The following is a 21,394-nucleotide window of genomic DNA, read 5'->3' as shown; positions in this document are numbered from 1 at the left end:
CAATTGCATTCACTTCTGTCCCCAGACACTCTCGAACTTCCATCATATTGCTAGTGTCTTCCACAGTGAAGACTGATGCAAAATACTTATTCCATTTGTCCGTCATTTCCTTGTTCCTCTTTACTACCTCTCCAGCATCATTTTCCAGCAGTGAGATATCTACTCTCACCTCTGTTTTACTCTTTATATATCTGAAAAAACTTTTGGTATTGTTGTTTATATTACTATTTAGTTTGCCTTCATCTTTTATCTTTTCTCCTCTTATGGTTCTTTTAGTTGCCTCTGTTGGCTTTTAAAAGCTTCTCAATCCTCCAACTTCCCACTAATTATTGCTCTGTTGTATGCCCTCTCTTTTGCTTTTATGTTGTTTTTGACTTCCCTTGTCATCCACAGTTACATCATCCTGCCTTTAGAATACTACTTCTTCTTTGGGATGTATTTATCCGGCACCTTCCAAATTGCTCATAGAAACTCCACCATTGCTGTTCTGCCATCTGTCTTGCTAATGTCCCCTTCCATTCAACTTTGGCCAGCTCTTCTCTCATGCCTCCATAACTCCCTTTACTCCACTGTAATATTAATACATCTCACTTCAGCTTCTCCCCCTCAAATTACAGGGTGAAGTCTATCTTATTATGATCACTGCCTCCTAAAGTGTTCCTTTAACTTAAGCTCCCTAATCAAATCCAGTTCATTACAAAACACCCAATCCAGAATAGCTTTTCCCCTTGTGGGCTCAACCATAAGTTGCTCTAAAAAACCATCTTCTAGGTATTCTACAAATTCTCTCTCTTGGGATCAGCACCAATTAGAATTTTGCCAGTCTATCTGCATATGGAATTACTCCATGACTATCATAACATTGCCCTTTTCACACGCATTTTCTTCTCCTGTTGTAATTTGTAGTCCATATAGGCAAACAGCACTACACATAAATAGATTTTTCTTTCTGCTCCAGCTAAACCTGTTAATCTACATTATCAGGCCAATACCCACCTTCTAATGACTAACAGGCAAGGCATTTGTAGACATTTAAGTTCCTTATACAAGTTCCTCTCATGAAGATCACAGTAGTTGCTTACCTCTGTGATGGATTGAAACTTGAAGTTGTAAGAAAGATCTGACAAAAACTCTTCAATAGGAGGTCTCTGACCTACAAAATAAGCATTACATTGCCTGAATTAGATTATATTTTAAAGTACTGTACATAGCAGTTGTAATTTGTGCTCCTACATAGAGCTAATCCAGTTTTTTATCCAATCATACAGTTAATTAATTTCTATTAAAGTACAGATTTTTAAATACATTGGTGCATCCAGAGAATTTGAAATATTCACACCAATGCAGTAATAATTTGCGAAGGGGGCTGTGTTTGAATTCAAACATAATAAAAATCAGACCCTGTCAAACTGGTCGATCCATAGTTTTTCCCCATTCCCCAAAAGTAGCTTTTATCTGTCCCCGTTGATATGAGAAACATCAATGTCACTACACTGCTCATTCTACTTTCTAAATAGATACTGACCCAGTTTCCTTTTAAATATTTGGACCAGGGACTTCCGGGTCATCAAGGGAATGGCGGCGTAAGGAAAAGGTCTCTCGACAAAAAAGAAGGTAAACTGCCCCATAATCGAATTTAGACAAATACTTAATATTGCATAACTATATTAATAAAAGGGGCAAGGATGATGTCTAAGAACAAGATTAAAAAGTCCGCTCCGAAGGCTGATAAACATAAAGAGACGCAGCAAGGCGACGGGCCTAGCTCCCCCACGGCAAGCCAGGACGGAGATAATGAGGGGGAATCGGTGACTCTGTCCTTGATTCTCGGAGAGATTCGCAAGTTCTGACAAGATAACAGCAAACAGCTGGAAGATATTAAAGGAGAAATAGTAAAAACTAACTCGCGGATAGATGAAGCCGAAGCGAGGATTGTTGGAATTGAAGAGAAGCTACAAAACGCAGAGGAGGTGATAGCAGAAATGCTGAAGCTGCAAGACCAGCTCCAGTGGAAACTAATAGATCAAGAAGGCCGCTCGAGAAGGGAAAATGTGAGGATTTACGGAGTTCCCGAAGGTAAACCTGGATTGATGATTCCCTTCGTGGAGAAGCTACTTAGAGAGAACCTTGATATACCAGCCGCAAAAGACCTACAGATAGAAAGAGCTCACCGCGTGTTGGCACCACAGCCTCCAGCAGGCGCCCAGCCCAGATCGATTCTGGTCAGATTTCTCAGTTACAGAACGAAGGAAGAGGTGCTTAAAAGGGCATGGCAAAAGAAAAGTTTCATGTGGAACAACTGTAAAATCAGTTTAGACCACGACTACGCACCGGGGATTCTTGCCAGACGGAAGGAATATACGGAAACACGGAGAGTCCTGAAGGAAAACAACATCAGATTCCAGACCCTGTATCCAGCTCGGCTGAGAGTCTTTTACGATGAAGGGACAAAAACTTACGCTACGGTGGAGGAGGCAACATTGGACCTGGCGGACCGGGGACTACCTATTAAAGTTATCACCTAACCGGAGTCGCTACTGGAGAGGATTCGGCAGAAGTCGTGGCAGTTAGTGCGGCGAGGACGCTCCACACGAACCAGAGTGTCAAACTACAAGGAAAAGCTGCAAATATTCAGACGCGAATGTACAGAGAACACAGATTAATTAAGAGAAATGACTGAAAAGAGTAAATCAGACTTAAAGGTATAATGAAAACTGGTAACTGAAAATAAACTAGACGGAATAACTTGAATGATAGCAATATGGTCGAGACATAAATAGGAGAAAATTCTCTATGATTATTCAAACTGCTGAAGGCCCTCTAACACAGGGTGAAGATAGAGGTTATCCCTCTGAACTGAGGCGGGTCGGTGCTCAGGCCTCACTGTGGGAAGTCGGGAAAAATTTTCAAATGTTGCACGTTCAAAAATGTCTAGGGTGTGGTTATATGTCTTGGTTTACTGTTGAGAAGGGATTGCTTACTGTTTGGTTAGAAAAGGAGAGTGTTTTTTTTCTACTAGAGAAAAATGCAAACTGAATTGGTAAAGATAATTTCCTATAATGTTAATGGGGTTTTGAATCCAATTAAAAGAAATAAGATTATGTCTAAATTGAAAAAAGAGAGGGCACAAATAGCTTTCCTCCAGGAAACACATATGAGCCAATCTGAACATGGAAAATTAAAAAGAATGGGCTTTAAGCATGTATTTTATTCATCATATAAATTGAGTCACAAAAGAGGGGTAGCTACTTTAATATCAAGTACTCTTAATTATGAACATATTTCAGAGACTAGAGACAAAGAAGGACGGTTCGTAAAAATCACAGGAAGAATAGAAGGTACAGAAATAACATTGCTGAATGTTTATGCTCCTCCAGGTTGTGAATGGTCATTTTATAGACACATTTTTGACCTAATGGTCAGTTCTCAAGGAGTAGTAATTTGTGGAGGGGATTTTAATATTAGATTAAATTCTATATTAGATTCTTCAAGAATAGTTACTCAGAATAAACCTCTGACTCGGAAAGTGAATTCATTGATGGAGGAGTTGGGAATTATAGATGTCTGGAGGGAATTACACCCTACTAGTAAAGATTATACATATTACTCTTTCCCTCATTCAGCCTATTCAAGGATAGACTATTTCTTTATCTTTAATACAGATAGACTCAGGATAAAAAACTGTAATATTGCAACAATTGATCTGTCGGATCATAGCCCAGTCTCTATGTCTCTAATCCTGGAAAGGAAAATGAGGAAAACACTATGGAGGCTAAACTCACATATACTCAATAACCCGAAAGTAATGAAGAGATTAAGGGGAGAAATCAAAGAATATCTAGACCTTAATGACACGGGAGAAACATCACCAGTGATCTTATGGGATACATTGAAAGCTGTACTGAGAGGGAAAATTATTTCCATTACCACTCACATGAAAAAAATCAATGCACAAAAATTAGCAGACCTTCAAGGAAAATTAAAACAACTTCAAGTTGTAGATAGCAACAAAAGTAATTCAAATCGAAAACAGGAAATTAGGAAATTGCAACGTGAAATTGATGATATTTATACGTTGGAAACTCAAAGAAATTTTCTTTACCAGACAAAAGAATTATGAAGTAGGAGGTAAATCAGCTAGATTATTAGCATATAAATTACGAAAACAACAAGCAGACAATACAATTCATAAAATAAAGAATCCAAAGACAAAGCTTGTGGAGAGTACAATACGGAAAATTCAGGAGAGTTTTGAAACATATTATCGAGAGCTGTACTCCCAACCCCGGGCCCCCAATGAGCCCTATATAGACAGTGTATTGAATTTTTTAGATCTACCTAAACTTACAGATTTACAAAACGAAAGTTTATTAGAACCAGTAACTGTCAAAGAACTGAACGTGGCCATCTCTAGGTTAAAGGCTGGAAAGTCCCCGGGTTCTGATGGGTTTACCTCAGAGTGGTACAAGTCCCTGAAGACACAGTTAGCCCCATTACTACTTAACACCTTTAATTGGATCTTGCAGAGAGGAGAAACTCCACCTTCCTGGAGAGAAGCGATTATTTCAGTTATTCCTAAAGAGGGTAAAGATAAACTAGAATGTGGCAATTATCGGCCAATTAGTGTTCTTAACTTAGATTACAAACTATTTACATCAATATTAGCGCGCAGATTGGAAAAGCTTTTACCTGGCCTAATCCATTTAGACCAGACTGGATTTATTCAACAAAGACAAACACAGGACAACATAAGGAGAACCCTGCACATATTAGAACAGGTTAATAAGAACGAGACAGAGACAATGGTAGTAGGATTGGACGCTGAGAAAGCTTTTGATTCGGTTAGTTGGGCATTCCTATACAGAGTGTTAGGAAGATTCGGCTTTCAAGAAAAGTTTATTAAAGTAATTCAGACTCTATATGACAGCCCTACAGCCCGAATTAAGATAAATGGGGACCTCTCTGACTCCTTCATCTTAGAGAGAGGCACTAGACAGGGATGCCCAATTTCTCCTCTCCTTTTTGCGCTATATATTGAACCGCTTGCCCAACTAATAAGACAGAGCGAAATCGTAAAAGGTATCAAGGTGGCAGGGATTGAACAGAAAGTGGCGTTATTCGCAGATGATGTTTTGGTCTATCTGAGTGAACCAGAAAAATCATTTATAGGATTGTTTACACTGTTGGATGACTTTGGGAAAATATCAGGTTATAAAATAAATGTAAAGAAAACGCAGGTTATGTCCCTAAATTATACACCATCCAAAAAATTGCAGGATACATATGATCTTAAGTGGGAAGCTAAATCATTAAAATATTTAGGAATAACCCTGCCGAAGGATCTTTCAACACTGTCACAGGTAAATTATGGGCCATTAATCTCAGGGATAAAAGCAGATATGCATAGATGGAATCTTATCCCCTTTTTAAGTTTAAATTCAAGGATAAATACTATAAAAATGAATATTCTTCCTCGGTTATTGTATCTTTTCCGTACTTTACCGGTGGAGGTGGATGATAATCAATTCAGGGAATGGGACAAATGGATTTCCCGTTTCATTTGGCAAGGAAAGAAACCTAGAATTCGATATAACACCTTACAGTTAGGGAAGGAAGGAGGAGGTATGGTCCTTCCTTGCCTGAGAAATTATTTTTATGCCTCACAGATAACCCCTCTGTTATATTGGTGTAATAGGGAATATAAGGCTAGATGGAAGGAAATAGAATTTGGATTAGTTGACAGTTTTCCTCTTCAGGCCTCAATAGCTGACAAAGGATTGATGGCCCAGTTGGAAAAATTTAAAAACGCTTGGATAAATCTTACATTAAAAGTATGGCAGAAGGTGGTTAATTCATGTGGAATTAATAACATGTTAAAACTCTTTAGATGGTGTGCATATGATACCGAATTCCTTCCCAACAGAGGAGATAAAAGATTTGAGCTATGGATAAAGAAAGGTCTTACAACCTACCTCTCATTTATAGATAAAAGAGTATTACAAAGTTTCCAAATCCCCAGGACAAACATGGCCTAGAACATAATGACTTTTTTTTAGGTACCTTCAAGTACGAAACTATGTTAACCAGAGTTGTAGATATACAGACCTATCAACGGTAGAATTAGAATTTTTCAAGATTCTGAATCCGGCTTGCAGTTCAATACCTAGTAAATCAGTTTCTCGATTATATAATGCACTCTCCCATGCTAAAAATGTAAATACACTGTACATTAAAGAGAAGTGGGAGAAAGAAGCGGGGTTGGTACTTTCAGAGGAGGCTTGGGAGAAAATCTGCAGCTTTCAATGGTCCTCGACTAATTCTTTGACTTGGAGAGAACATTGTTGGAAAAACATTATAAGATACTTCAAGACCCCATATCTGGAAAAATATAAAGATACAATGTGATGTGTTGGAGAAGGTGTGGCTCCAAGGAGGCAAATCATTTTCATATTTTTTGGGATTGCCCTAAATTAAGTCTATTTTGGGAAGGTATTCATAGAACATTAGTTAAGGTACTTAGGTCCCAGATACCTCTGAACTTTGAGATGCTCTATTTGGGACATGTATTGTTTCTTGAACAGAAGGAAGATATAAAGTTGCTGCAGGCCCTCTTAGCGGCAAGAAAGAAATCAATCACTAGAAAATGGCTAAATCCAATACCACCTACATTAGAAGATTGGTACGAAATTATCTTGGAAATATTTAAAATGGAAAAGTTGACTTACTCCCTGAGAACTCAAAAAGAAAAATTTTATCAAATCTGGAATAAATGGATTGAATATATAACCCCAATGCGAGCAGACTTTAGATGACTCTCCTAATGATTTATACTGCTCTTCTCATCAACACAGTAATATTGCTAACGTAAGCACCCCTAGTCTAAATGGTTGTTTTTTCTGTTTTCTTTTGGAAAATAGAGAATTAACACAAGTAAAGGGAAAGATAAAAAAATGAAAAAATTAAGTAAGTAAGTACATAGGGATTGGATAATTATGTCTGCGGGTAGGAGCAAGCATGAACAAATTAGGGTATAAACACCTACAATGGTTGATACATAGGCTTATATACAACATTTTGGACCAGTGGAAATGGTCCAGAAGGGTTATATGGAAACCATTATTACCATTTTTCTTAACAACTAATTGCATTACTTAGCCTAATAGGTTAGATTTACCACAGTACATAATTATCTATTTAAATGTTTATTTTCCTTTTATATCATCTCAATGTGTACTTAAGAATGTATAAATAATTGTAGTTTTATACATATATAAAATTGGAAAAGGTTATATGTGTGAAAAAAGTACATGATATTTGTGAATTCCTTATCCAAATAAAAATAAAATTAAAAAAAAATAAATATTTGGACCAACCAATTAATAAACCATTTTATTCTGGCAATTTGTTCCATATAGATGGTGGAAAAATATCTACTACTGGTTTGTGGTTACAGACATTCCTCTGAAGCTCTCTGAAAAATTCTCTCAATTTTCTTTGTTTCCAAATCATCCCAATCTTTCTACATGATTGAAGCCACTGTAAAGAGTGTTATTGTTGATCGTCTATGAATTCTTTCTAATGTATTCTTTGAGATAGAATGAGATTGTCATCCTGTGTGGCTGGTTTTCTAATCACAGTGCGCCGCCTGGTAACTACCACACCAAGAATGCATGAATGTGATGATGTCAGCTATTCAGGAATCAGTTCTACATTACAAACATTTCTGTGCTTGGGCTGCACTGCTCAATTAACCTGGAAGAAATCAAATCACTGGATTGATTTATAGTATATTATAAGATATTATTTAATAATATCCTATACCATTATTGTTATAATAATGATATATTATAAACATCTTATATTCAGATACAAGATGATTTTATTCATTGACAAATACTATTCAATATATGACTAAAGTTAATGCCCAGTTCTCTTCCTTTACAAGTCATGCTAATAGCCAAACTTTGTGATGCACTCTTCATGCTTACTCTCACAATAAAAACACCTTCAGTACCCCTCAATTGGTCCAGTGGACATCACTGTCTACTGCATCTGGATCAAATTATTTATGAAACTGTGCAGTGACCACCAGGAAAGAACAATTTAATTTGTTCAGCCTATCTGATAAAAACTAGTGATGGCCATTGATGATGCCTTACAATTACATCCACTGCCTGTCAAGTGCAGGAAGAAATAAAAGCTGATAAACCTGGAAACAAAGTAAGGTATCGGTTGGAGTGAATGAGGAAGAAAGGAAACTAGAAAAATGTACTTTCTGCTCACTTAAGATTCACAAATTAATCCAAGAGACCAGTAATTAGTGCTATTATCTATCTAGCTTCTGTACAGGGAGATATACAGCCCCCACAAACTGAACCCACTCCCACTTCAGATGGCTCAAGTATGTCAAAAAGAGAACGAGAAGTAAAACTTAGGAGTCCAGAACAAGGGGGATAGCTTGCATTCAGCCACAAAGATTAGATTATCAACAAGATGGAGGCAGGTTCTTCTAATGCTAGTTAGGTAATATGGGTGGTGTGGTGAGAACACACAGAAGGTGTGTTTCTGCCCTCATTCCTCATTTGTCCACAATATCTTTGCTCTCAGACCATTTTTGTTTACAGCAAGAGTGATAAAGTGAAAATCAAACTGGCACGTGAAGTGATGAAATAACACAAAGTTTGGACGGCGTCCAAGTTTAGGTACTTGGCCCTGATTCAACAAATAAAATAACAGAATAAATTACCCTTATCAGATCATTCTGTAACACTATAAGAATTAAACACTGAACAATTTCTCTCATGCACATACACACGCCTTCTCTGCACACAGACACACCTAAAAGGTGCACACACACCCAGCTAGAATTGCTCACAAAATCTGATTAACACATAGAATATCTCACGAACCATTAAGACCATAAGACATTGGAGCAGAATTTAGGCTATTCGGCCCAGCGAGTCTGCTCCACCATTCAATCATGGCTGATTTATTTTCCCTCTCAACCCCACTCTCCTTCCTTCCCCCAGTAACCTCTGACACCCTTCCTGATCAAGAGCCAACCAACTACACTTTAATTAATTCAAAATCAGATCCAAAAGAATACTTACCTCTAATTCTAGAGGCCCCAATTTATCCCTAACAGTATTTAGATGGATTGGTTTATCCACTGCAGTGTAATCATCACCATCATCTATCATAGTTTTCAATTGACCAGAGATTACAGCAATCTGAGCAGAAACATCTGGAAAAGATAACACATCATTACCATAAGCAGATATGCAGAACACCAATTGCATCTTAAGTGAAGATAGACTGGTCCAATTTCACCAGTAAATACTGGCAAATATGGGAATCATTCCTCCCTGCCCCTGGGGTCAGCAAGCAATCCAACAGTACCTGCCCTTACTTCGTACCACATTAAAACCTGCCACAGGATCTACCAGTCCATTCAACTATTTGGTGATTTACACAGCGGGGTGGACAGTTAAGAATAAAGACAAGTATTTTTAATTACTTATATTTGCTTTAAATTTTCCAATTATTTAAAATAAGTATTTTCCCCAATTGTTCATTTCTCATTGAATAACTGTGAATGTCCTGGACATCTAGAAGCATGGACAAATTGACAACCCGCAAAAGTTTGACTGGAGACCTTGTTGTCAGTCAGAAGTTTACAAAGGGCAGAGGGACTTCAATCTTGACAGCGACATGTTCAAATATGGACACGATTTTCTTTTACTTCGGCTATGTTATACCTCGATCTTGGGAAACGTTTACTTTTCTTTTAAATCCTTGTGTTCTATGTCCAAAACAAGATATCAGATTCCAAAAGAACTTTGCTGTGTGCAAAGAACCTTGCAAAGATCAGAGGTTTATGAAATACCTTATTATTTCTTTTATTTTCATTAAGAACATTTCTACATCATACTTCTTTTGTTTTGGGAATTTAAAAAAATTAAAAGTTTTACGCAGGAAACCCTTACATCACTGACCTAACGGGAGAACCAGCTGACTGCTCCTTTATTAGGTAGCCCTCTCTGGAAGTACATTCCTGCACCAGAGCCTTCAATATGGATACATGAAAATCATTCCACCATTTAAAAGCAAAGTTGTTCATTATATCCTGAAGAAATGACAAAATCTCATTGGTGACTTCTGCAAGATGTGCTTCTACTTTCAATGAAGGTCAAAGTTGCAACTAAAAGCTCCCAAGCTATGGCAAAAGGATAGGAAACAAGTAATTAAGACTGAGTTCAAAAAGTTCATGAAATGATTTGACATGAAACATATGGAAAACCCAAGTCAAATTTCCCAATGGGCACAGTCTCACAGGAAATGATTGCTAGTTTGAACTTGGGTTAACTTGCTTTAATGTGGAATTCTCAGAGTTACGGAGCAGAGGGTTCTGGACGTCCTCATGCATGGTTGGCAAAAGGGTACAGTACCATGATATTAGAAAAGCTAACAGATTGTTATCATTTGTTGCTAAAGTAACTGAATGCAAAAGTATGAAGGGAAGGTAGCGTTCCATTATGCAAAGCATTGGTAAGATCACATCTGGAATACTGTGCACAATATTGTTCTCCTTATCCAAAGAAGGACGTTAATGCTTTGGAATTTTTAACAAATTAATACTTGGATTGATCGGGTTGCCTTTTGAAGTAGGACCTAGGCTGAGTAGACTGAGCTTGTTTCCACCGGAGTTTTAAAGACAGAGAGGGGACTTGACTGAAATATACAAGATTCCAGCATTATAGGGTGACAAGGTGACGAAAACACTGGCCTTCATTTGTCAGGCATTGAGTATAGAATTTGGGACATTATATTGCAGTCGTTTAAGTCACACTTGGAGTACTCTGCATAGTTTTGGTCACCTGTTAAAGGAAGGAAATGGTTAAATTAGAAAAGATTTATGACAATGAAGACATTAAGACCAGAGTTATAGGAGAAATTGGCCAGGTTTGGTTTTATTTCTTGGAACCTAGGACAATGAGAAGAGACCTCATCAAAGTGTACAAAATTATGAGAGCTATACATAAGGTCTTTTCTCCAGGGTCATCATCATCATCAGGTGCCGTGCCCAGTTTGAGCTTTGACTGCCATGGCCCACACACTCCTGTTTCGGGTCAAGTGGATCAATTCATTGGTATTCATTTCCAGTTCTCTGGGGGCTGTCTCCATCATCATTTGTCTTTGTCTTCCTCTTGCTTTCTTCCCTTCAATCTTTCCCATAATTACCGTGCATTCTAACTCCTCTTTCCTAATCACATGTCCAATGAAGTTACGTTGCCTTTTCATGATCTCATACATTATTTCTCTTTTTGTGTTTGCACTGTTCATGACATCCTCGTCAGATATTCGTTTCGTCCATGATATTCTTTGCACCCTCCTCAAAAACCACATCTCTGCTGCTTCAATTCATTTCCTCATGTCACTAGATATTGTCCAACATTCTGAGCCATATAACATAACTGGATAAATGTAACATTTCAGTACTCTGAGGCGGGTTGTCATGCCTAGTTTGGTATTGGTCAGTATACTCTTCATTCTCGTAAAGGTGTCTTTTGCCATCCCTATTCTTCTTTTGATGTCCATGTCGCACCTGCCACCTGATGTCACCCAGCTTCCTAAGTAGCAAAGGTTCTGTACTTGTTGTATGTCTTCCCCGTTTATTCTCAGCCTGCAGATAGGATTCTCCTTCTTTTTGGATATCACCATACATTCTGTCTTTTTACAGTTGATAGATAGATCCTGTCTCATAAATGTCATTGACTAAATCAGTAAGTTTGTCAATTCCACATCTTCAAGGGAGACAATTTGTTCTATTACTAATTCATCAGGACCTGCTGCCTTTCCTTTCTTCATCTTATTTATTGCATTACGAACTTCAGATTTTAAAATAAACTTTTCTCCAGGGTAGGAGAGTTTAAAAGTAGGGGCTTAGGTTTAAGGATGAGAAGGGAAAAATACAACAAGGGTGTGAGGGCTAATTTTTTTTCCAGTCAAAGGGTAGTGAGTACTATATATGGAATGAGCTGTCTAAGGAACTGGTTGAGGTAAGTACAAGGTTAACATTTAAGAAGCTCTAGGTTATGTACGTGTGTGGATGGGGCAGAACAGCCTGGAGGGATACAGGAAACATGCAGGAAATATGGACTAGTTGGGTAGGCATCATGGTTGGCATGGACTGGTTGTGCTGTATTGCTCAATGACTCAATTTGAATGGTAATGACAAGGTAAATAGGTAGCGCAAGTATTGTAGAAAAATCTGGAAACAAATGTCATTGTTTAAAAAGGGAGTTCAACAGATGAGATGGGACATAAGTCTTTGTAACACTCTTCCTCAGAATGAGTAAAATATCTTTAAGCCACATGGAGAGAAAGGATAAGCAAGGATGTGAAAGGTTACTGAGAATAGATAGGCATGCAGATTTGAGGTCACCAGCAGGTCAGCCACAATGAATGAAATGGCAGAGGTGTCTAAAGAAGCCAAATGGCCTGCCCTGCTTCTAAACATACATACATGATGCGAAAGGAGAGAGGAGAAGATGGCGGCGCGACGCAGCGCGCGCGGCCGTTCCGAATGATATCGATTACATGTAACTAAGGGGCCGTGCACAATCTGGATTTGATGAAGACAGCTGTGAAAAGCGCAGAGGAACACCTGGAGTAACTTCTGAAATGCCCGCTTTGCTGCCGTTGCTACTGTGCGATCGAGAATCTCCGGAGACGAAGGCCCCAAATCCTCGGCCTTGCCTATTGCCTGTTGCCGGGGCTGGGTTCGGAACACTCGGCAGAGATGGTGCTCGGTGTCAGAGAGGTGGTCGGAGGCTCAGAGTTTTTGGATGGACTTGGAGTCGGACTATGGTTGGGTGCTTCCAGTATGCGGCATTGGCAAGTTGGCAGCGCTGGAGGTTTACTGTCTGCGTGAGATGATTGGACTTTCGAGAGGCTTTGAGACCATACCGTGCCATGATCTGTTCTTATCAATTATGGTATTGTTTGCACTTTTGTAACTATATGTCATAATTATGTGGTTTCTGTTAGTTTTTAAGTCGGTTTGTCATGTGTTTCCGTGATATCATTCTGGAAAAACATTGTATCATTTCTTAATGCATGCATTACTAAATGACAATAAAAGGGGACTGCGTGTCCTCATAATCTAAATTCCTCTTAAAATTACAAACATTATTAGTCATGAATTTTGATGAAGGTTAGAACAAAAAAGATCTGCCCCTACTTTCTCAAATTAGGTTACCATTATAAGATGGGCAGCATGATTCCATCAACACGCATCTCCTACCTTCACTTCTGTTTGGACTGGTGGCCACTCTCCTGAGCTCTTCCAGAGCAGCAGACAGGACATTGATTGGTTCCCTTGGATGCTCCATTTCCTCAGACGCTGAAACACCTAATTTCAAAATGATAAACAATTTTATGTAAAGTTATTTCATTTTAGGTTTAGATTATTGAAGTACAACAGTCTTCTTTTATTGCTTAAGCTAGTCAATATTACTCCTGTATATGACTTCTAAAATATATATAAATAAATGTTCTTCGGCATGTCTACACATAACATTTAATATCTTTAACTAGAGACTTTTCATTTATAAAATGCACACACTAAAACTGTCCTATCGCCCGCTTATATAGATGGTGAGTGTTAAACATCTACTCATACTTTATTAGAAAATCATAACCCTGTCCAAACACACAAAAATGATGGGTAAAAGGCCAGACTGAGAGGATGGAGTACAAAGAAAAGACAGAGGAAAAATAGGTGGGGAAAAGAGGGTCAGGATTAAGGGTAAGGGTAAAACCAAGGAGGCGGGAGTGTATATGTGCAGGAAAGTTGAGACATGGAAAAAAGAGTGCAAGGGGTAGTTTGGCTTTATTGAAAGTGAAAGAGAAAGAGAGCAAGGAATTGACTCTATGAGGAGTAAAGATATGGTAAATGCAAACAGGCTTTTGCCACTGCAGTTGGGTGGGACCACAACTAGAGCTCATGGGTTAAGGGTGAAAGGTGAAAAGTTTAAGGGGAACACGAGGGGGAACTTCTTCACCTAGGTGGTCGCGAGGGTGCTGAAGTTGCTGCCAGCACAAGTGGTGCATGCAAGCTCAATTTCAATGTTTGAGAAGTATGGATAGGTACATGGATGGTAGGGGTATGGAGGGCTATGGTCCCAGTACAGGTTGATGCAGGGTAGGCAGTTTAAATGGTTTGGCTTGGACTGGATGGGTCAAAGGGCCTGTTGTGCTGTATTTTTCAATGACTCTAGAATATTGAATTGAAAATGGTGAAAAAGTTGGGATTAGTAATGACTGCCTTTCTTCTCTCTAATCCCAGTCACCACCATAATGCATCCCCCACCATATAGAAAATTTGATCAGTGACAAAAGAACAAATGTGTCGAGCATGTTCTAACTGGCACATGATTCTATATTACAGCAAAATGCATTTGATGTGGGGGATGAATATACAGGGGTGCTATGAACAGAAAATAAGTAATTGTGTCCAAATGAAAAACAGACCATATGCATCACACGCACACTTCCTCTACACTTCTGCTCAACTCCCTCCTTTTCATCCATTACAGACCAGCCTCTCCCCATTCTCCAGCTGCGGCTCACATGCTCCTTCCCAAAGCAAGACCACCACCCGATTGCTGCAACCTTCCCTCTTCTGGACTGCTCTCTGCCAATCTCCTTGCAACCCCCATCACCAAACAGGTGTGATCAGCAGCCATGCCATTCCTCAAACCTGTCCCAGAAAAGCTCAAGAAAATTGTCATTTGTCTTGTGCTGCCTGGTGTCAGAATATCACAGTGTCAGAGCTCTGCAGCCGGGCCTAACCTTCCAGCAGACGCTGTTTCTCTCTGTCGCAAGCATGAATGTAGCTTGTATACACGTTATCTGGTATTTTATCTGCTCTGATGGAGAAAAACAAAGGGGTTGATTAACCAGAAATTGCTGTAATCAAAAAAAAACATGCAAATGACAATTATAACCTACTGTTACTCACTGAATGTTGTAATGAAAAGGTGCTTACCATAAACTATACATAAATAATACTTGGTGAAACAGTACAACAGCAGTTGAGATAATACCTGTTACTAAGATAGCATAATAGATGTCTCAATAAATCAAACTTGGGGTAGTTTTATGGACTTCAAGAAAGGTTGAAACTAGGTAAACAAATTAAATAGAAAGCTACAGAAACACAGCACTGACCAGTTGGGCTAAAGCAAACATCTGTTTCCAATATCCTCAATAAAAGAAAGAACTATTAACAAAAGCAAATTACTGTTAACACTGGAAGTATTTATTAAACTACTGAAGAACATCAATGATCGAACTGCTTTAAAATACGAGGAACAGTAACATTCACGCTGTGTATCAGATAAAGGCATCCAGCGATGAACAACAGATCTAGGGATACAATGAGATCAGTTGAATGGATGCTAACTCAGAAGTGATGCATGTTATGGGGCAACCTCACTAAACTTTGAACCAATCGCAAATCAGCCGTATAATCACTGAAAAACCAAATGATTGTAATGTGCATGTGATAACTATGAGGAAATTACCCCCAACGAATACAAGTAATATCTCACTCCTTTACTGTCATCAGCACATGTAGGACCAATGTAAGATAGGATCTAGAGATTCAGCAAGTTTTACTGGTCATTGCATTGGCCAATCAGATACTTGAATACAAGAGCAATCTAGTGTAGTCCAGGTGCTTCACCAGTAGCAGCTTTATGGGAAAGTGGCAAAGAGAAAGCCACTGCTGGAAAAAAAACTCACATGAAATCTCAGGTAGAATTTGCCAGAAGGCATGTTAGAGACTCTGAAGTCAGCTGGAAGAAGGTTCTATGGCCTGATGAAACCAAAACTGAATATTTTGGCCAAAAGACTAAATGTTATGTTTGGTGTAAGATAAACACCACACATCATTAAAAACACACCATGTCTGCCGTGAGGTGGCTGCATCATGCTGTGGGGATAGTTCACTGCAGCAGGCCCTGGAAGGCTTGTGAAGGTAGAGGGTAAAATGAATGCAGCAAAATACAGGGAAATCCTGGAGGAAAACCTGACGCAGTCTGCAAGAGAACTGCGACTTGTGAGACAATGACCCCAAGCACAAGGCCAAAGCTACAAAGGAATGGCTTAAAAACAACAAAGTTAATGCCCTGGAGAGGCCAAGTCGGAGTCTTGACCTCAATCCCATTGAGAATTTGTGGCTGGACTTGAAAAGGGCTGTTCACTCACGATCCCCATGCAATCTGACAGAGCTTGTGCAGTTTTGTAAAGAAGAATCGGGAAAAATAGCAGTGTCCAGATGTGCAAAGCTGATAGAGACCTATCCACACAGACTCAAGGCTGTAATTGCTGCCAAAGGTGCATCTACTAAATAGTGACTTGAGGGGGGTGAATACCTATGCAATCAATTATTTTGTGTTTAATATTTTTATTTAATTTAGACCACTTTGTAGCAATCTGCTTACACTTTGACATGCCTACAAAAAGTATTCAACCCCCCTTGGAAGTTTTCATGTTTTATTGTTTTACAACATTGAATCACAGTGGCTTTAATTTGACTTTTTTGACACCGATCAACAGAAAAAAAACTCTTTTGAATCAAAGTGAAAACAGATCTCTACAAAATGATCTAAATTAATTAAAACTATGAAACACAAAATAATTAACATGCACACACACACCTGTAGATAGGGTGCCTAAGGCTTTTCCACAGTACTGTATTTGTCAATGTGGAGCAAAGAGTGAGTTTCTAAATCTAGTGGGAGCAAAATATGTTGGGAATGGCTGTAGGGAGGGTGTGGAACAGGTGGCACAAGAGGAGTGCCAGGGGCATGGGTACGGCAGGTGCAGACACACCCAGCCCTGAGACACCAGGCAACGTCATTTGATTCCAAACAACTGGTTTATTGATCATTACAGAATGTCTCCTTAGTGCTTCCTGCTCCCTCCCCTCTCCCTTTTCGCAACCATGATTCCCCTCCCCATGCCCCCTCCCTACTCTCATCCACAATAGGGACCCAAATCAGAATCAGATTTATCATCACTCACCTATGTCATGAAATTTGTTTGTTTTTTTGTGTGGTAGCAGTACATAACAGTACTATATTAAAGTCTTAGATACCCTAGATATATATATATGTGCCTAAGACTTTTGCACAGTCCTGTATGTGTTTCTATCAAGGTGAATTCAGCTTCGCAAATTCTATTTTAAACACACAATATAGCAGTTATGAAAGTAAAATCATTCCCACAGTCAAAAGGCTTCCTTCCTTATTGTACATGTCATGTAATTCAATGCAGGCAGCAGACTCTCACTAACTCAGGTGTTCTATTTATGTAGTACTGTACATACAATGCTTCCATCACCTTACACTTGTTATAACTTCTCCAGTGTTCTATTTATGTAGTACTGTACTGTACATACAATGCTTCCATCACATTATGCTTGTTACAACTTCCCTTTCAAACTCTGCTGAAAAAAATCCCAAAGTGCATGAGGCATACATACCATGAAAGGAGTACTAAAACTGGAAGGGTTAGATAAGCATGAAACTTTCTTTACATTTATATGTTTTATCCTTAGGCAATCACTTGGAGTCAAGAATAAATTGTTTCCATTTCAGTTCCCAGGAGCAGAATAAGAAATTACTCCCAGACCCCAGCTGCCTACCCCCTTCAGTGCCGCCCCCTGATTGCCAATCACCCACCTCTGCCAATCCTCCCTCCAGCCCCAGAACTAGAAGGCACATCACTTGAAGCCTGCAGCCAAGCCTACACGCTCTCCACTGAACCTTTTCTAAAATAACAGAGAAACCGACAACCTGCACCTGATGGTGACTTCTGATGTAATTTCCCAGTTGATGGAGATTTCAGTTTGCAGAAGTATCTCACTTGTGCATCACCATCACATACAAACTCAGTGCCTTATAACTATCAGTGAAACTAAGCCAGAGAGATTCCATTTGGAAACAGTCCCTTCACCCCACCAAATCCATGCCAAGCATCAAATTTAAACTAATCTTACATGTATTTTATCTTCTCCATACTCTACCTGGTCATTTGAATCTGTGGGGGACAAGTAACAATAAATAAAGTCTAGCCTAGCTAATGACACCCTCTTAATTAAAGCTGTCTTGGTTGGATTTGCACTCATATTTTCGGATCATTTATCCTGATCGATAGATTCTGGTCCATTAATTAACCATTCTCCCATTAACTACTGAAAACAAAGACACTCAGCCATCTTCCCTGGAGACTCCTTTATTATTCATTCATCCCTTAGATGAGCTCATTTCCCAAATGTGGAATTTCCTCACACTTCTATTAATGACACAAGTAAACCCGCCAACTCATACTGACTTACATGGGCAGACTTGTACCTTGTAGTCAAACCACAATTAAAAAAAAGGCAGGCAAAAGACAGTAAATTATAGGTCAATTGGCCTGATTTCAGTGGTTGGGAAGATGTTGGAGTCCATTATTAAAGATGAGATTTCAGGATACTTGGAGGCACGCAATAAAATAGGCTAAAGTCAGCATGGTTTCCTTAAGGGGAATTCTTAAATCCTGACAAATCTTGAAATTATCAGGCTGCATTTGGAGTATTGTCAACAAGCTTTGGGCTCCATATCTCAGATATAATGTATGGTCATTGGAGAGTCCAGAGAAGGTTCGCAAGGATGATTCCAGGAATGATGGGGATAACATATGAGGAGTGTTTGGCAGCTTTGGGCCTGTACTCACTGGAATTTAGAAGAATGCGGGGGGATCTCATTGAAACCTACCAAATGTTGTAAGGACTAGATAGGGTGGATATGAAGAGGATGCTTCCTTTAGTGGTGGTATCCAGAACTTGAGGCCACAGCCTCAAAATTGAGGGGTGACCTTTTAGAACAGAGATAAGGAGTAATTTTTTTTTAAAGCAGAGAGTAGTGAATCTGTGGAATGCTCTGCCACAGACTGCAGTGGAGGCCAAGTCTGTGGTTATACTTAAGGCGGAAGTTGATAGTTTCCCGATTGGTCAGGGCATCAAGGGATATAGCGAGAAGGCAGGTGAATGGGGTTGAGTGGGATCCAGGATCAGCCATGATGGAAAGGCGGAGCAGACTCAAGGGCTGAATGGCCTAATTCTGCTCCTATGTCCTATGGTGTTAGCACCTTGTATTCCATCTAGGTACCCTCCAACCTGATAGCACGAATATCGATTTCTCCCTCCGTAACTTTTTTTCCTTCCCCGTTCTTCTGCTCCCCCTCTGGTTTCCTACCTCTTCTTCACACTAGCCTATCACCCATCCCTGATGCCCCTCCTTCTTCCCTTTTTCCCATGGTTCACTCTCCTCTCCTATCAGATTCCTCCTTCTCCATCCCTTTACTTTTCCACCCATCAGCTCCCAGCTTCTTACTTCATGTCCCCTATTCCATCCACTGAGCCTCAGCTATCACCTTCCTTCCTTCTTCCCCTCCCCACACCTTTTTATTCCAGAATCTCCCCCTTCCTTTCCAGTCCTGAGAAAAGGTCTCAGTCTGAAACGTCGGCTGTTTAATTATTTCTATGGATGGTATCTGACCAACTGAGTTCCTCCAGCATTTTGTGTGTATTGCCTTGGAGTACTGTGAGCAGTTTTTGGTCCTTTATTAAAGAAAGGATCTGCTGGCATTGGAGAAGGTCCAGAGGAAGTTCACAAGAATGACCCTGGGATTGCAAAGGGGAACGTATGAGGGCCGTTTGATGGCTCTGGGCCAGTACTCAATGAAATTTAGAAGAATGATAAGAGGGAGGACCTCAATGAATCCTATCGAATATTGAAAGGCCTAGATAGTGTGGTCATAGAATGGATGTTTCCTATTGTCGGGGAGTCTAGGATCGAGGTCACAGCCTCAGAATATAAGAAAGACCTTTTAGAACAGAGATGAGGAGGAATTTCTTCAGCCAAAGGGTGGTGGATCTGTGCAACTCATTGCCACAGATGGCTGTGGAAGCCAAGTCATTGGGTATATTTAAAGTGGAGGTTGATAGGTTCTTGATCAGTAAAGGAGTCAAAGGTCATGGGGAAAAGGCAGGAAAATGGGGTTGAGAGGGATAATAAATTAGCTGTGATAGTGTGGCAGAGATACTTGATGGGCTGAATGGCCTAATTCTGCACCTATGTCTTCTAGCCTTATCTACTCAGCAATAAAAACTGCATTCATGCCCCACTATCTATTGGAGGCTATGAATGTTGGAATGAAGGCCTAAGAATGTAAGTGTTTCTTTCTTAGTAATTGCATTGTTCCTTTGAACATTCCAATCTGGATAATCACATCATTTAATGGTTTAGAGTAGTAACTTACTTCCTCAAGGAATCAATAAAGGCCATACGTGAATCCAGTGACTCTGGCAGCTATAAATAATGACAAAAGAAAATCAAACACTCCACATTTCATGCAGAAATTTCATGATTCAATTAATTTTTGGTCAAAATTAATTCTGTTTATCACAGCTCAATCTCAAAATTGCAAGAAATACAAACCACTCGAGAGGTAAGCAGTGCAGGCAAAAATCGTGTCAGATAATAAGGTCTTCGGAAAATGCTGCAAAACAAAGATAAAAGTAGGCCAGTTTGGGATTTTAAATCAGAAATTTAACAGCAGTTATTTTGCTTTTCTAAAATTAACGTATTTTCAATGATCAACAATAAAATAGTTTATGGAAGCGATAGCTATTGAGGCCCTTGTTGAGGAGGAGGAGGAGAAGGTACACAACAGGTATAGGCAGCAAGGAACAAGTAAGACACTTAAGATCAGTGTGGTCATCTATACATGGAGCTGATTTCAAAGGGAAGACCTTAAATGGATTTTTTTTGCATTTGCATTTACTCAGGAGACAGACACTGAGTCTATAGAACTGAGGCAAAACAAGAGTGAGGTTATGGACCGTGTACAGATTACAGAAGAGCAGGTGCTTGCTGTGTTGAAGTAAGACAGGATGGAGAAGTCCCGAGGGCCTGACCTCGCGAGAGGCTAGTGCAGAAACTGCAGGGACCTTGGCAGTTATTTAAATACCCTTAGCCATGGGCAAGGTGCCAGAGGACTGAAGGATAGCTAATGCTGTGTTCCATTGTTCAAGACAGGCTCTAAGAATAAGCTGGGAAATTAAAGGCCAGTGAGCCTGATATCAGCAGTGGGTAAATTATTGGAAGGTGTTCTGAGGGACCGGATTTCTGAGTAAGGTTTCCCCCGCCATCCGAAGGTACAGCGTTCCTATGAAACGGTTCGTAAGCCGAAATGTCGTAAAGCGAAGAAGCAATTACCATTTATTTATATGGGAAAATTTTGTGAGCGTTCACAGACCCAAATATAACCTACCAAA

At 39.5% G+C, this 21,394-nt stretch overlaps 1 protein-coding gene across 1 annotated transcript in view; it reads right to left on the bottom strand.

The window, feature by feature from the left end:
* LOC140210614 (Fanconi anemia group A protein-like) overlaps window positions 1–21,394 on the bottom strand; it is a 119,763-nt gene that overhangs the window by 43,332 nt on the left and 55,037 nt on the right. Inside the window, exons 20-25 of the mRNA XM_072279742.1 lie at window positions 20,556–20,616; window positions 20,377–20,426; window positions 14,857–14,933; window positions 13,307–13,414; window positions 9,111–9,244; window positions 1,083–1,153 (exon numbers count right to left, since the gene is read on the bottom strand). Of these exons, the coding sequence (XP_072135843.1) occupies window positions 1,083–1,153; window positions 9,111–9,244; window positions 13,307–13,414; window positions 14,857–14,933; window positions 20,377–20,426; window positions 20,556–20,616 (501 nt within the window). The remainder of the gene's footprint in view (window positions 1–1,082; window positions 1,154–9,110; window positions 9,245–13,306; window positions 13,415–14,856; window positions 14,934–20,376; window positions 20,427–20,555; window positions 20,617–21,394) is intronic.

The sequence above is a fragment of the Mobula birostris genome, chromosome 15 (genome assembly GCF_030028105.1).
Source record: "Mobula birostris isolate sMobBir1 chromosome 15, sMobBir1.hap1, whole genome shotgun sequence".
NCBI classification, from domain to species: domain Eukaryota; kingdom Metazoa; phylum Chordata; class Chondrichthyes; order Myliobatiformes; family Myliobatidae; genus Mobula; species Mobula birostris.
This window is presented reverse-complemented; position numbering and strand designations above follow the sequence as displayed.